General features: G+C 47.5%; 1 protein-coding gene across 3 annotated transcripts in view; it reads right to left on the reverse strand.

Moving 5' to 3' along the window:
• MTUS2 (microtubule associated scaffold protein 2) overlaps positions 1–12,374 on the reverse strand; it is a 443,786-nt gene that overhangs the window by 65,451 nt on the left and 365,961 nt on the right. For all 3 annotated transcript variants that reach the window (XM_062195381.1, XM_062195382.1, XM_062195380.1), the window contains one exon: positions 10,328–10,394. In XM_062195381.1, the coding sequence (XP_062051365.1) occupies positions 10,328–10,394 (67 nt within the window). The remainder of the gene's footprint in view (positions 1–10,327; positions 10,395–12,374) is intronic.

Below are 12,374 nucleotides of genomic sequence, written 5' to 3' on the forward strand. Positions count from 1 at the left end.
ACAAACAGCACCTCAGGGACAGTGTCTCACAAGGAACTAATCCGCTTTAGGAAGCACATCCAACGGCTCTGTGTCTGCGCTTACAGCTGTAAGGGTGACCTTTCAGTAATCAGTATCTGGGGCATGGTGGATCATCCAAACAGCAAGGGTCAAACTATCAAAATTACATTTTTCCGGAGCAATTTTTTAAAAAGATTTATTTATTTGAAAGGCAGAGTTACAGAGAGAGAGAGAGAGAGAGAGAGAGAGAGAGAGAGAGGGAGGGAGAGGGAGAGGGAGAGGGAGAGGGAGAGGGAGAGGGAGAGGGAGAGGGAGAGGGAGAGGGAGAGGGAGAGGGAGAGGGAGAGGGAGAGAGAGAGAGAGAAAGTCATCCAACCGCTGGTTCACTCCCCAGACAAACGCAATGGCTGGAGCTGTGCCGATCAGGAGCCAGGAGCCAGAGCTTCTTCTGGGTTTCCTACATGGGTGCAGGGGCACTGCTTTCCCAGGCCATAACAGAGAGCTGGATCAGAAGCGGAGCAGCCGGGACTCGAACTGGCACCCATATGGGATGCTAGCGCTGAAGGCAGCAGCTTTACCCACTACGCCACAGCACCAGCCCCTTCTGGGGCAATTTTAAATGTGATTTTAAATCCTTGCCTGGATCATGGTGCTGGATTCTGGTTTCCCAGGGGTCTGAATGTCCTTTCACCCCCACAGCCATCACAGCTTGGGGAAGGCTCTTCCAAGGACAGACCCGACTAGGGACAACTCCACAGACAAGGCAGGAGCCATCATCCTTGGAGGTGATTTGAGGACGAGAATCTCTCTGAGGTGACTAGTGTTAAAAACAATGGTAGAAGCTCTTTGCTGTGGCCTGGGAAAGCAGCAGAAGATGGCCCAAGTCCTTGGGCCCCTGCACCTGCGGGAGACCTGAAAACGCTCCTGGCTCCTGGCTTTAATCTGCTCAGCTCTGGCCATTGTGGCCACCTGGGGAGTGAACCAGTGGATGGAAGACCTCTGTCTCTCTCTCTGCCTCTCCTTCTCTCTATGTGTCACTCTTTCAATAAATAAATTAAAAAAAAATGGTAGATAAAAATGGAAGCCACAGTGTAGATTCCCAAGGTTAACTGCCTATAGCCACGTAAAGGAAACCTAAGTAACTCCGATTACAGCTAACCTGAGCACGGGCAAAACACAGACACAAGCTTTTGTCCTTATCAGCGAGAGTCAATGAAATTAAACCATCCAGCTATAGACAAATCAGATTACCCTAGCTCTGTTTGCCATAAAAAAAGAATATATGATTGTCAGTCATGAGAAGGGCAGAAGTTCTCTCTCCGGCAGGTTCCATAAGCCACGCTGTAGCTGCTGTGACACCCACACCTCGTGCCATTTTTCAGTTCAAGTTCATGGCTCTGTTCTTTTCTATGTACGATAGGTTCTTCCAGTTATAACTTGTCTAATGCCATTTTCGACACCTGTTAAGCTGCACAGGAGGCCGCCGGGTTGCACAGAGCTTCTGCACTAAGTGCAGCAGATCAAACCACAATCGAGGCATGCCTGCAGAAGCCCCACATGACCATGCCAAAACGAGGTTGTTCATAAGACTCTGCAGGAAACCATAAGAGAGAGATAACAGGCAAGTCCCCAGACAAGTTAATTTTAGCTCGTGTGATAAGGAAGTCCCTCTGCCTTAATCCTCCCACGGAAAGTAATTTGGAAATGACCAGTCTGCTTTTCTGGTCTTCTCAGCACTTCCCCGTCTATAAAGCCTACCTCCTATGCTCAGCTCATCAGAATACTCATTCTGTTTTGCACAATGAGAGGCTGCTTAACTCCACAATCACAAATAAAAGTCAATTAAGATTTTTCAGCTAAATCTGTGTTAATTTTGTCTTTGGACACAGCAGAGAGTCCTGTCCCCAAGGAGATACAATGGAACACAGGCAATTGATAAGTTCAGTCACTCCACAAGGACTCAACTCTTGCACAAAAAAGATTCCATCCCAAGTGTACTCTGACACAGAACTGGATATTACACATCTCTTCTCAGTTGTGTGTGTGTATGTGTGTGTGTGCCCCACACTTGCTTGCAAGGGAGGAAATGAGAGGGAGAGATGGGGATTTTAATTTCCTCTTTATAAGGCAACCCTAGCTACACTGAGATTAAATCCACCCAATTTGTTTTATCTTGATTTACAAAATAAACACCAAGGACTTTTCACATTCAGGTGAGTTGAGAACAAATGTGAAATCTTACCAGAATTACCGGTCTACTCTTTTGTTAATATATTTCCAAGAAAAATAACAAAACAGAAAAAAATAATTTGCAAACACTAACCTTATTAGTGACATAACTACATAAAAAATGGGAAAAATCTGTTGCTCAAAAGGGGAGGGCTTATTCTAGTTTCTCATAATTACAGGATGTTTTCTGCCTATGAAATGACAGCTCTAACAACTCGGTTACATGGAAAGAGGAGGGGGGAAGCAGTTTTCTTTCCTTAGGTAGGTGAGTGGGTAACGCCAGAAGTGGTTCTGGCATCCATTGGCCAGGGGCCTGTTCACACTGGGCAGCAGGTCCAGCAGGGCGCTCAGTCACTGTGTTCTTTCCTTGCCTACATGCATCATCTACATCCAAGCCTGTGTGCAAGGCCCATCTTAGCACTTCCTCCACGGAGCCTTTATTTACAAACCCCTTGACGATACGGGCTGAGTCCTACTCCTACACAATCCCCAGGTCACGTTAGCTCACGTAACCACTGTGCATATTGGAGGGAGAGTGCCCCTTTTTCTGGGTTGTAGTAGCTCCACGCCAGGGTACAGGGTTGCATTTCAATGCTGTCCTATTATTAGGTAGAGCCTACTTCACCATTCCCTGGTATCCTGCCTAACCTGTACCTGGCATAAAGTAGGCGTTCCATACATATCTGTTGAATGAACAGACTGAGATTAAGGAGATACAAGTTTTTTTCTTGGTGATCTTGAGATCTGTTGACTGATCTTGAAAAGGCTGCTGTCACCAAGATCTACAGTGTCTCTAAAATGCTGACTGAGGAGCCTGTTACATGCAAGGTACTCAGAACCTTGTTAGATGAATGACTCATTCTGCAAAACTGTAGTGCCTTGGGTGGGCGTTGTGGTGCAGTGTATCAAGCTATCTCTTGGAGTGCCCACATGCCATATTGGAGTGTGTGGTTCCAGTCCTAGGTGCTCTGTGCTTCTGATCCAGCTCCCTGCTAATGCATCTGGGAAACGGTGGGCGACGGTCCAAATACTTGGGCCCCTGCCACCCACGTGGGAGACCTGGATGGAGTTCCTGTTTCCTGGCTTTGGCCTAGCCCGGGTCTGGCTGGTGGGAGATCTCTCTCTATCTCTCCCTTTCTGTCACTCTACCTTTCAAATAAGCAAACAAATAATAAATCTCTAAACAAACAAACAAACAAACAAAAAAACCCCTGTAGTACCTTTAAGACAGGGAAAGGGAGTGAGCAGTGGAGCCACGTGGAAATGTAGTTCCTGTTATCTCAAAAACCACAGGATATGGGTTTCATACCCCCTGGTCTGGACATAAACAGACCCCTCTACCTGGAGCAGCATAAGGGGCCAAGGCTGGCCTGGATTGACCTATAGCTCATTACATGCTCATCGTGATACATCATTAGGCTACATGACACACGGACACTGTGACAGGGGACATCAGGGCCATACAGGGAGTGAAGAGGGGCAGTAACAAGATTCTGGGAAAGCTCCATGTAGTTCCCAGAAAAACCATCAACATTTCTCTCCTTTGTTAGAATGTTCCTCGTCTTTCAGCCAACAGCCTACATCATGTTAAACACAGTTCAGAGATGGGTCCCTGCCTCCTGAGTGTGTATCTTTGCTTTCTCAATAAAATGCCTGCTGCTCACTATTTGCTGTTCTCCAACTCATTCCTGAATTCCTTCTTGAGGTGAAGTCAAAGACCTGGTTACTGAGCAGGGCTGGCTGTCCACCTTGTCTGGAAGTGATATAAAGACATATTGGTCATTGTCCCTGGCTCCCGACACAAGCTGCTAAAACCCTGTGAATGCCCTGGGTGACAGGAGTGCCTTCTGTGCAGTGAGCTTCTTTGACAACACCTGAGTCTCTGCTGATGAGGTGACTGGGGCTGGAGTGGGTCCCTACCTTGCTGTAGGATGGGACTGGTCACCAGAAAGACCCAGTGACTGCATGGTTGGTACTTGCAGCCCCATCCACTTCCAGTGAAGGAAGGGAAGCTGGAGATGGGGTTATAACAACTGTAGAACAGAGATTCTGAGATGCTGGACACATCAGGATGGAGTATGCCCTCTTATATAACCTTCCCTGTGCATCATCAGAGCTAATTATTGAACCTGAGGAAGTGGAGTTGGAAGCTCTAAGTTTATAGCCAATCAGTCAGAACTAGGGTGGGGCCTAGGACTTGTGACTGGTGTCTACAGTGGCAAGAGTCTGTACTAATTCTGGGTTGTCAATGTCAGTATCTAGTTGAATTGTTGAACATCAGTTGGTGTTGGGGAATGAGCTGCTGGAGTGGGAAAATTCTCCCCATTTGTTGCTAGAAAACATCACTCACTCGGGGATGGTGTCCAAGTTCACTTAGAAGTCAACTGCCAGGAAATTCCTATGGAAAAACTACTGGGGATTCTCTGTCAGAGTGGAACAACTCACATAAAGTCTCTGGCAGAAGGAACTCTTTAAAAAACATATTCTAGAAGATTCTATCATGGTTCCACTGAGATGTCACACATGGGAAGGGATTGTGCACGTGAGGTGTCGGCACATGCACTGTGGTTAGTTCTTGAAAGCCCATCTGGCCCAGCAGGTAGCTGGCTGGGAGGAATGGCTCCTCCAGACCGACAGGCAAAGGTGAGGGAAGGAGCAGGGACAAAAGGCAGGAGCCAGGCCAGCCCCGTGGCGAGTTCCCAAGCAGGTGGATTTGTCTTGTGCTTCTTCCCTTTCTGTGCCTCTTCCCTGCCCACCTGTGCTTCTCTCTCTGCTCCTCCTGATGCTGGAGCCCTCAGCTGTGGGATCTCTAATCCCGAGTCTGTCTTGAATGACCTACTGCCCCATCTGTTCCCAGTCTTGTCCCTGACCTAAATCAAAACCCCATTCCTTCAGTGTAATTCCTTGGTTCTCTAACTTCACTGTACTTAATAATAATAATAAAATAACAATGCTGGGATATTAAAAAATGCATAGGAGTCACCCTCAAATATTTTCATTCTGTTGCCTGGACTGGCACCACAGGTGATTCTAATATGCACCAAGGCTGAGGGCCATAGCTGATCCTGACTCCATGCTAAAAGCCTTTGATTGTATTCATTCATCCCAAGTCTGTGCACAAACCATGGACACTTAATAGCAAGTACAGGTAGAATTTTAGACAGCAGTTTCATGGATATAGAAAAGCTTTTATTTTTTACTTATACATATTTATTTGAGAAGGACAGAAATGGAGCTAGAGAGATGAGAGACAGAGAGAGCTCCCATCTGCTGGTTTATACCCCAAATGTCCACATGGTTGGGGGTTGGGCCAGGGCCAGGGAATCAGGAAGTCAATCCAGATCTACATGGATGGCAGGAACCCAGTTCCTTGGGCCATCATCTGCTCTCCCCCAGGGTCTGTATTAGTGGGAAGCTGATGAAAACCAGACCCTCTGATACGGAACACGAGCATCTTAACTGATCTGAAGTGCTAGGCCAAATGCTTGCTCCAATATTAAAGCTGGAATCTGCAATAAACATGCCTGAACCATCTGCTTCTTCCTTTCGTCCACATCTAAATTCTCAACCTTTGGAAATTCCATCTTCCTGTCATCACTGGTTATCCTTCCTGCCTCTAGTGGCTCCCATAAGACTCAGCTGATGGGCTGGCACTGTGGCTCAACAGGCTAATCCTCCACCTTGTGGCACCGGCACACCGGGTTCTAGTCCCGGTTGGGGCACCAGATTCTGTCCCAGTTGCCCCTCTTCCAGGCCAGCTCTCTGCTGTGGCCAGGGAGTGCAGTGGAGGATGGCTCTGCACCCACATGGGAGACCAGGATAAGCACCTGGCTCGTGCCTTCAGATCAGCGCGGTGCGCCGGCTGCAGCACGCCGGCTGCAGTGGCCATTGGAGGGTGAACCAATGGCAAAGGAAGACCTTTCTCTCTGTCTCTCTCTCTCTCACTGTCCACTCTGCCTGTAAAAAAAAAAAAAAAAGAAAGAAAAGAAAAAGACTCAGCTGATGAGAGGCTTAAATAACGATAGGGCAGGGGAGCCGGCACTGTGGCGTAGTGGGTAAAGCCACTGCCTGCAGTGCCAGCATCCCATATGGGCACTGGTTTGAGTCCTGGCTGCTCCACTTCCAAACCAGCTCTCTGCTATGGCCTGGGAAAGCAGCGGAAGATGGCCCAAGTCCTTGGGCCCCTGCACCTGTGAGGGAGATGTGGAAGAAGCTTCTGGCTCCTGGCTTCGGAGTGGCCCAGCTCCAGCCATCGCGGCTATCTGGGGAGTGAACCAGTGGATGGAAGACCTCTCTCTCTCTCTCTCTGCCTCTGCCTCTCTATAACTCTGTCTTTCAAATAAATAAATAAATAAATCTTATTTTTAAAAAGATAAGGCTATGGGAGGTGGTAAGGAGATACAACTGGCCGCAGCTCGATCCTGGATCATTCACAAGGAAGGTTTGTAAGCGTCATTCTCTTCTCTCACTGCTGGTTAGGACTCCAGAATTTATGGACTTCACAGTTCACAGTTGATCCCCACTTCCTCTTCAGTCTTTCTTCTCTCATAAATGCAACCTCCACAGTGGATTGGCTCCTTCTCACTAAAGTGTCTGGTGGAGTCGGGTGCTGGGCTGAATGGGCTGGGCCTTGGTGCCTCCAAGGCCTCTGCCCTCCCTTCATAGCTTTTTTCTTTTGGCAGATGAGTTCTGGTTCTATTCTTAGCCCTGATGCTAAAATCAAATGACTTAAAGCAAACAAAACAAAACAAAAACAAACAAAAAACCCATGCAATCCTTGGGTAGTGCCTGCTTCATTTAGGATCTCTGGGAAAGCACAGAGGGAAGCAACCTTGGACTTGGCAAACCTGACCCAGCTGCATCAGGGTGCACATCTTTTGCCCGTGGGAATGCCGATGAGGGCAGGAAGTTGACCTAAGTCTGTGGTTCTCAAACTGTATGCCAAGGCACCAAGAGTCTCTCGCAGCAAACTCAGAGGGGCATTGTTGGATTCTCAGAATTACAAGGGAAACACTGCAGTATTGGGTCTCTCTCGAACACCATACAATCTCTTAGCTGATGGTTTCAACATGAGCTCATGCTTTGTTCCTTTAGATAACGTCATAGCTTTGTGAGGCTGGGATTCTGGCTTGTTGCAGTGAAAATCAGCATGAAACCAGACATACAGATGGTATTATCTAACCCTACTCTAATGTTTGAGAAGCTGTGTGGGGGCCCAACAGACCATGCAAACCACTAGCAAGTGATGGTGGTTATCTAAGAATGAAAGAAAAGGGGCTGGTGGTGTAGCATTGTGAGTAAAGCCCCCACCTGCAGTGCCAGCATCCCATATGGGCACCAGTTCGAGCCCTGGCTGTTCCACTTCCAATCCAGCTCTCTGCTATGGCTTTGGAAAGCAGTAGAAGATGACCCAAGTGCTTAGGCCCCTGCACTCATGTGGAAGACCTGGAAGAAGCTCTTGGCTCCTGGCTTCAGCCTGGCCCAGTGCTGGCAATTGTGGCCATCTAGGGAGTAAACTAGTAGATGGATCTCTCTCTCTCTCTCTCCCTCTGTCTCTGCAGCTTTTTCAAACAAACAAACAAATAAACAAATAAATATTTTTTAAAAATGAAAAAATAGTTTCCTTTCAATTTATGTTAGTTTTCAAATGGCTTCTAGGTTGTGAGGACATTTATGTTGCTTCGACCTACCCACTTAGTGAATGGAGCTGCGAGGTAGCTACTTGGTCTTGGGACTCTGTGGACAAAATTGCTGCAACACTCGGATCACAGTCAGTTGAGAATTTTGGAACCGCTACCCCTGGCCTCTGGGAGCCATGCAGTATCACTAGGGGCCACACGGAAGGGTGGGTTGTGAGTCCAGAGGAGATCAATGTCAAGGCTCCCAGTTGTCCCCAGCCTCAGGTCACTTGGGAACTGACCTGAAGGTAAGCATAGGTCAAACCTGATCCTCTGCAGCTTCATTGGGAAGACGTCTCAGAATCCTGAGCAACAGGAACAGGTCCTAAGGAGAGTGAGGCTGGAGAGAATGGGTCTCCGCAGTTAATGAGTTGAGGAAGGAGAAATTCCTTACTGATAAGAGGAAGGGGGAGTAGAATACTTGTTGCAAAGAGACCTTGGCGAGGTCTCTCATTGTGTGTGTGTGCATGTGTGTGCGATGGGTGCATCCACATCCCAGACAGCCCTGTTACAGCCCCATATAACAGTGGCTCCGCTGGTGAATGGATGGCAAGACCTCCTTGGACAGGAATGAGAACCGTCCCCGCATGTGGCAGAGTCACCATCAGCGGCTATGCCAGGACTTCCCTTCGTGGAAAAGTGAGGCACTTCAATCTTAGACCTTGAGGACGCAGTGGCTCAGGAGGGGTGATCACCTTGGAGAAGGAACTCCAGTGGGTGCACAGAGGCGGCAAACAGGGAGTTTTGGCAATGAGGTCATCCCCAGGGGCTGTCGTTGGGGATGACCTCATTGGCAGCAGATTGGAAGGGATGACTTTGAAAACACAACTCAGCTTCCTTGAAAATGAAGACACCTTGGCTTCCCGCATAAACTGCCATTGCCTTTCCTGGCCTTTACTTTAGAAAAGCCCACGTGTGAGTTAAGCTCCTGGGCTCCTGGCCAGGAAGGGGAGGGTGGTGGTGGTGATGGTGGGGGGTAGGTCCCTTGCAGTGAGGGCCAAGTGGAGCCCCTCCTGATCACACACAGGTGCCCTGGGAAGGGAGTACTGTTATTTACTGCTTTCCCTCAAGGGCTCCTGTTCTTAAAATGGGGAAGAGGCTACTGCTGACCTACTCCAAAGATGCAAAAAGTCACAAAATTTGGGGCTGGCGCTGTGGCACAGTAGGTTAAGCTCCCATCTGCAGTGCCACCATCCCATGTGGGTGCCAGTTGGAGTCCCAGCTGCTCCATTTCTGATCCAGCTCCCTGCTAAGACTCCTGGGAAAGCAGCGGAAGATGGTCCAGGTGCTTGGGCCCCTGCACCCACACTGGGAGACCTGGATGAAGCTCCTGGCTTCAGCCTGGCCCAGCCTTGGCCACTGTACCATTGGGGAGTGAACCAGCAGATGGAAGAAGATTCTCTCTCTCTCTCTCTGTATTGCTGCCTTTCAAATAAATAAACACATTTTTGAAAAGTCACAAATTCACAAGGGAGAAAAAAGAAATTTTAAAAAGGGGTGGGGAGCAGAAAGGTGGAGAACTCAGTGCGCTGTCCACTGCACTCCCAGGCGTCTGTGGTCTCCTGGGAGCTGTGCCCTTCTGCCTGTTTGCATGATTGGGCACCTGCCAAGGAGGATGAGCTAGCTCATGAAGGAAACCACCCCTGTCCCTGGGGAGCTGCTCCCAGGGCATCCAAGACAGAGAAATGCTCACTGGGAAAGAGGATAGCAGGCCAGTGGGAAGAGGCCATGTCTATTTCACCTCTGCCGACTGATTCCCGAGGCGACCATACCCAATGGTCAAGAGAAAATGGAGTGAAGGAATAAGAATGTGGCAAGCAGCCACTCTGGTCCTTGGTCTCCAAAGCAAGCTGAGCTCTTAGCACAGCCCAGGAGCTGGAGCTCATCATTGCATACCAAGGTCTTTGGCTGCTCAGCCTGAACCATATCCTCCCTTTGTGAATCCCACAGGTTAGGAATTTCAGCATGAACCTCCTGTTTTGAATTCAGCCAGATTTGTGGTTTTGCCCTTGTTCTAGATCACGGTGTATTTCAGGGCTGGACGTATCGTGGCAGGAAGCCATGGAACATCTGCATCCTGCAGCCCCTCGCCCCCCCACCCCTCGTGTGATCAGAGGGCGCCCGCGTGGAGGGGCGCTTCTCACTGCAAGCAACCCAGACTGATGCATGCCCTGCCAGCTGCGGAGGGCAGAGTCAGGGCCTGATTAGCTCAATTACGAAGCTGTCTTTGTAGCAACAGAGATTGAGAAATTACGCTCCCTGCAAGGCTCCGGCAGCCCACCGCTGCGCTGGGGAGATGCTCCATTCATTGTGCAGGCTCACTCGGGCTTGTTACGTGAGACATAATTGCTTTTGTTACACATTCACACAGATCAGGAAAAGACATTCTTTATGCTCCTCATTTGCAATGCCCTACTTACCAACTTCATCCCTGATGTTTGCAAGTTCGATTGACAGCTCTTTCTCTTTCACAAGGGCACTTTCATTCTGAAAAAAGCAAAATGGATACTGAGAGTCCCCTAGTTTTATGCTAGATAGGCACTTTCTTTCACATGTTTAATTAATGAATCATATTAAGCAAATATTTATACGTCCAACTCTTCAGCAGATAATTTTCTTATTATATAAAACATATTAAAAACTTACAAAGTCAAATCTGACTCATTCATTGGAATCACATTCAAATGGCAAAGCTTGCAATACAGTATTACTGATACCCACAGCTGTGCTTTTCTCTATATTCCATTCTTGTATGTCACCCTGCCACAGTTACTTGCATGTCTATGTCCTGTGCATTAATCTGTCATATGTCATTGTACACTGTGCTCATTAGTAGTATGATGAGTTTTTTTTTTTTTAATCATATTTCTCTGAGAGGCAAATGCTTGTTTTACCAACTGTCCCCTGAAATTTACCCTTTGGTCCACACACCTGATTAGGAACCCAATAAGTAATGAAGATTAAGAGCAGAGGAGATATTTCTCTTTATAGTAAGACCAACAGAAATACATAAAGTCTTCTAGTTTTTATTTTTTCTTCCTATTATTGGCATCGGTAGAGAGAACAAGATGAAATCTCACATTTGAAATATTATTTAGTGCTAAGAATGTCATTTCTAACCAAATGACTGATAGATTGTTCTCAAATCAAATGCATTCTATGACATCAAATGGAAAAACAGTGGAAAGTAGGCTTAATTCATCATCTGGGTTACTGAGTTGCCACAAACAGTTTATGATGGTGTCATGACCAATCAACTCTAGGGAAGACAGGCTTCAAGTCAGGCACACAAACACACAGGCTGTCAAAGAAAGCCTCTGCCGTGCTATGGGAGGCGCTCCCAGACAAACCGACTTCTGGAGAAGGAGTCTTGGCTACCATGTGGCCCCACCACCGGGAGTGCATGTTGTCAGGGCCTGGTGAGTGTTGTTCCTTTGTCATCTACCTTGCCCTGTGGTTTCAGTACCCCTGCAGATCCTGTGTCCAGTGGGACTAAGGTGTTGTCACAGGCCTCTGTCTGGGTCTGTACTGAAACTCAGATAACAAGGGTGCTACTTCAGGTTGATGAATAGTCTCGGGGCCTCTGAAGGGCTGTTGCTGAGCAGTGACATAATATTCCATTGTAAAACTTGATTTCTGTCATAAACAGAGAACTATTTCAGCCATAGTTACCAACAGTTATTAGCTAATGGCTAACTTAACAACACACGGCACTACCATCCATCTTTCGAGACAATGGGCCCTCCCAGTGTCTACACCTGTGTGTCCCTCCAGAATTCATGGAAGGACTCCTAACCCTTGAGGTGACGGTGTTAGGATGTGGAGACGTTGAGAAATCTCACATGAATGGGATTAGCATCCTTATAAAACAGGCCCCAGAGGGCTGCCTGGACACCACGTGAGGACACAAAAGGATCTGTTTGTGAGAAGGTGTCTCTGACCAGGCACTGAACCTGCTGCCTTGATCTTGGACTTGGAGCCTCCAGACTGGGCACAAAACACTTTCATTGCTTGTAGGCCACCCAGTTTGTGCTATTTTGTTACAGTAGCCTGAGCAGACTAAGACAGACCCACAACTCATTCAACTCAATCATAAAGTTCTCTCTTCCTGTCCAGCCCATAGCATATTAGTTTTCCCTAAAATTTAGGGCAAACAATTACATGCAAACATGTATATGCTTTGAAATATTAGCCAATGCTATTTCCATGCTATGCCCACTTCACAGAGTGGTCATGAGGGCTAACTTAATACATGTGATGGAGTTATAACAGTGCAGCACTTAGCAAGCTCATGCAAGTGTTGTTGTTATAGGTCTATTGTGTATTACAACTAGAAAATATCTTATTGATAGTAGGTGCTTTTCTGTATTAATTATTAAATATGCTTAGAGTTCATATACCAGAATCAGGCTCTGGTTTGGTAAGCACCTTCCTGGCTCTGCCCTGATTCTACTCCAAGCTTGAAAA

Source organism: Lepus europaeus, chromosome 6, assembly GCF_033115175.1.
Source record: "Lepus europaeus isolate LE1 chromosome 6, mLepTim1.pri, whole genome shotgun sequence".
Taxonomy (NCBI): Eukaryota; Metazoa; Chordata; class Mammalia; order Lagomorpha; family Leporidae; genus Lepus; species Lepus europaeus.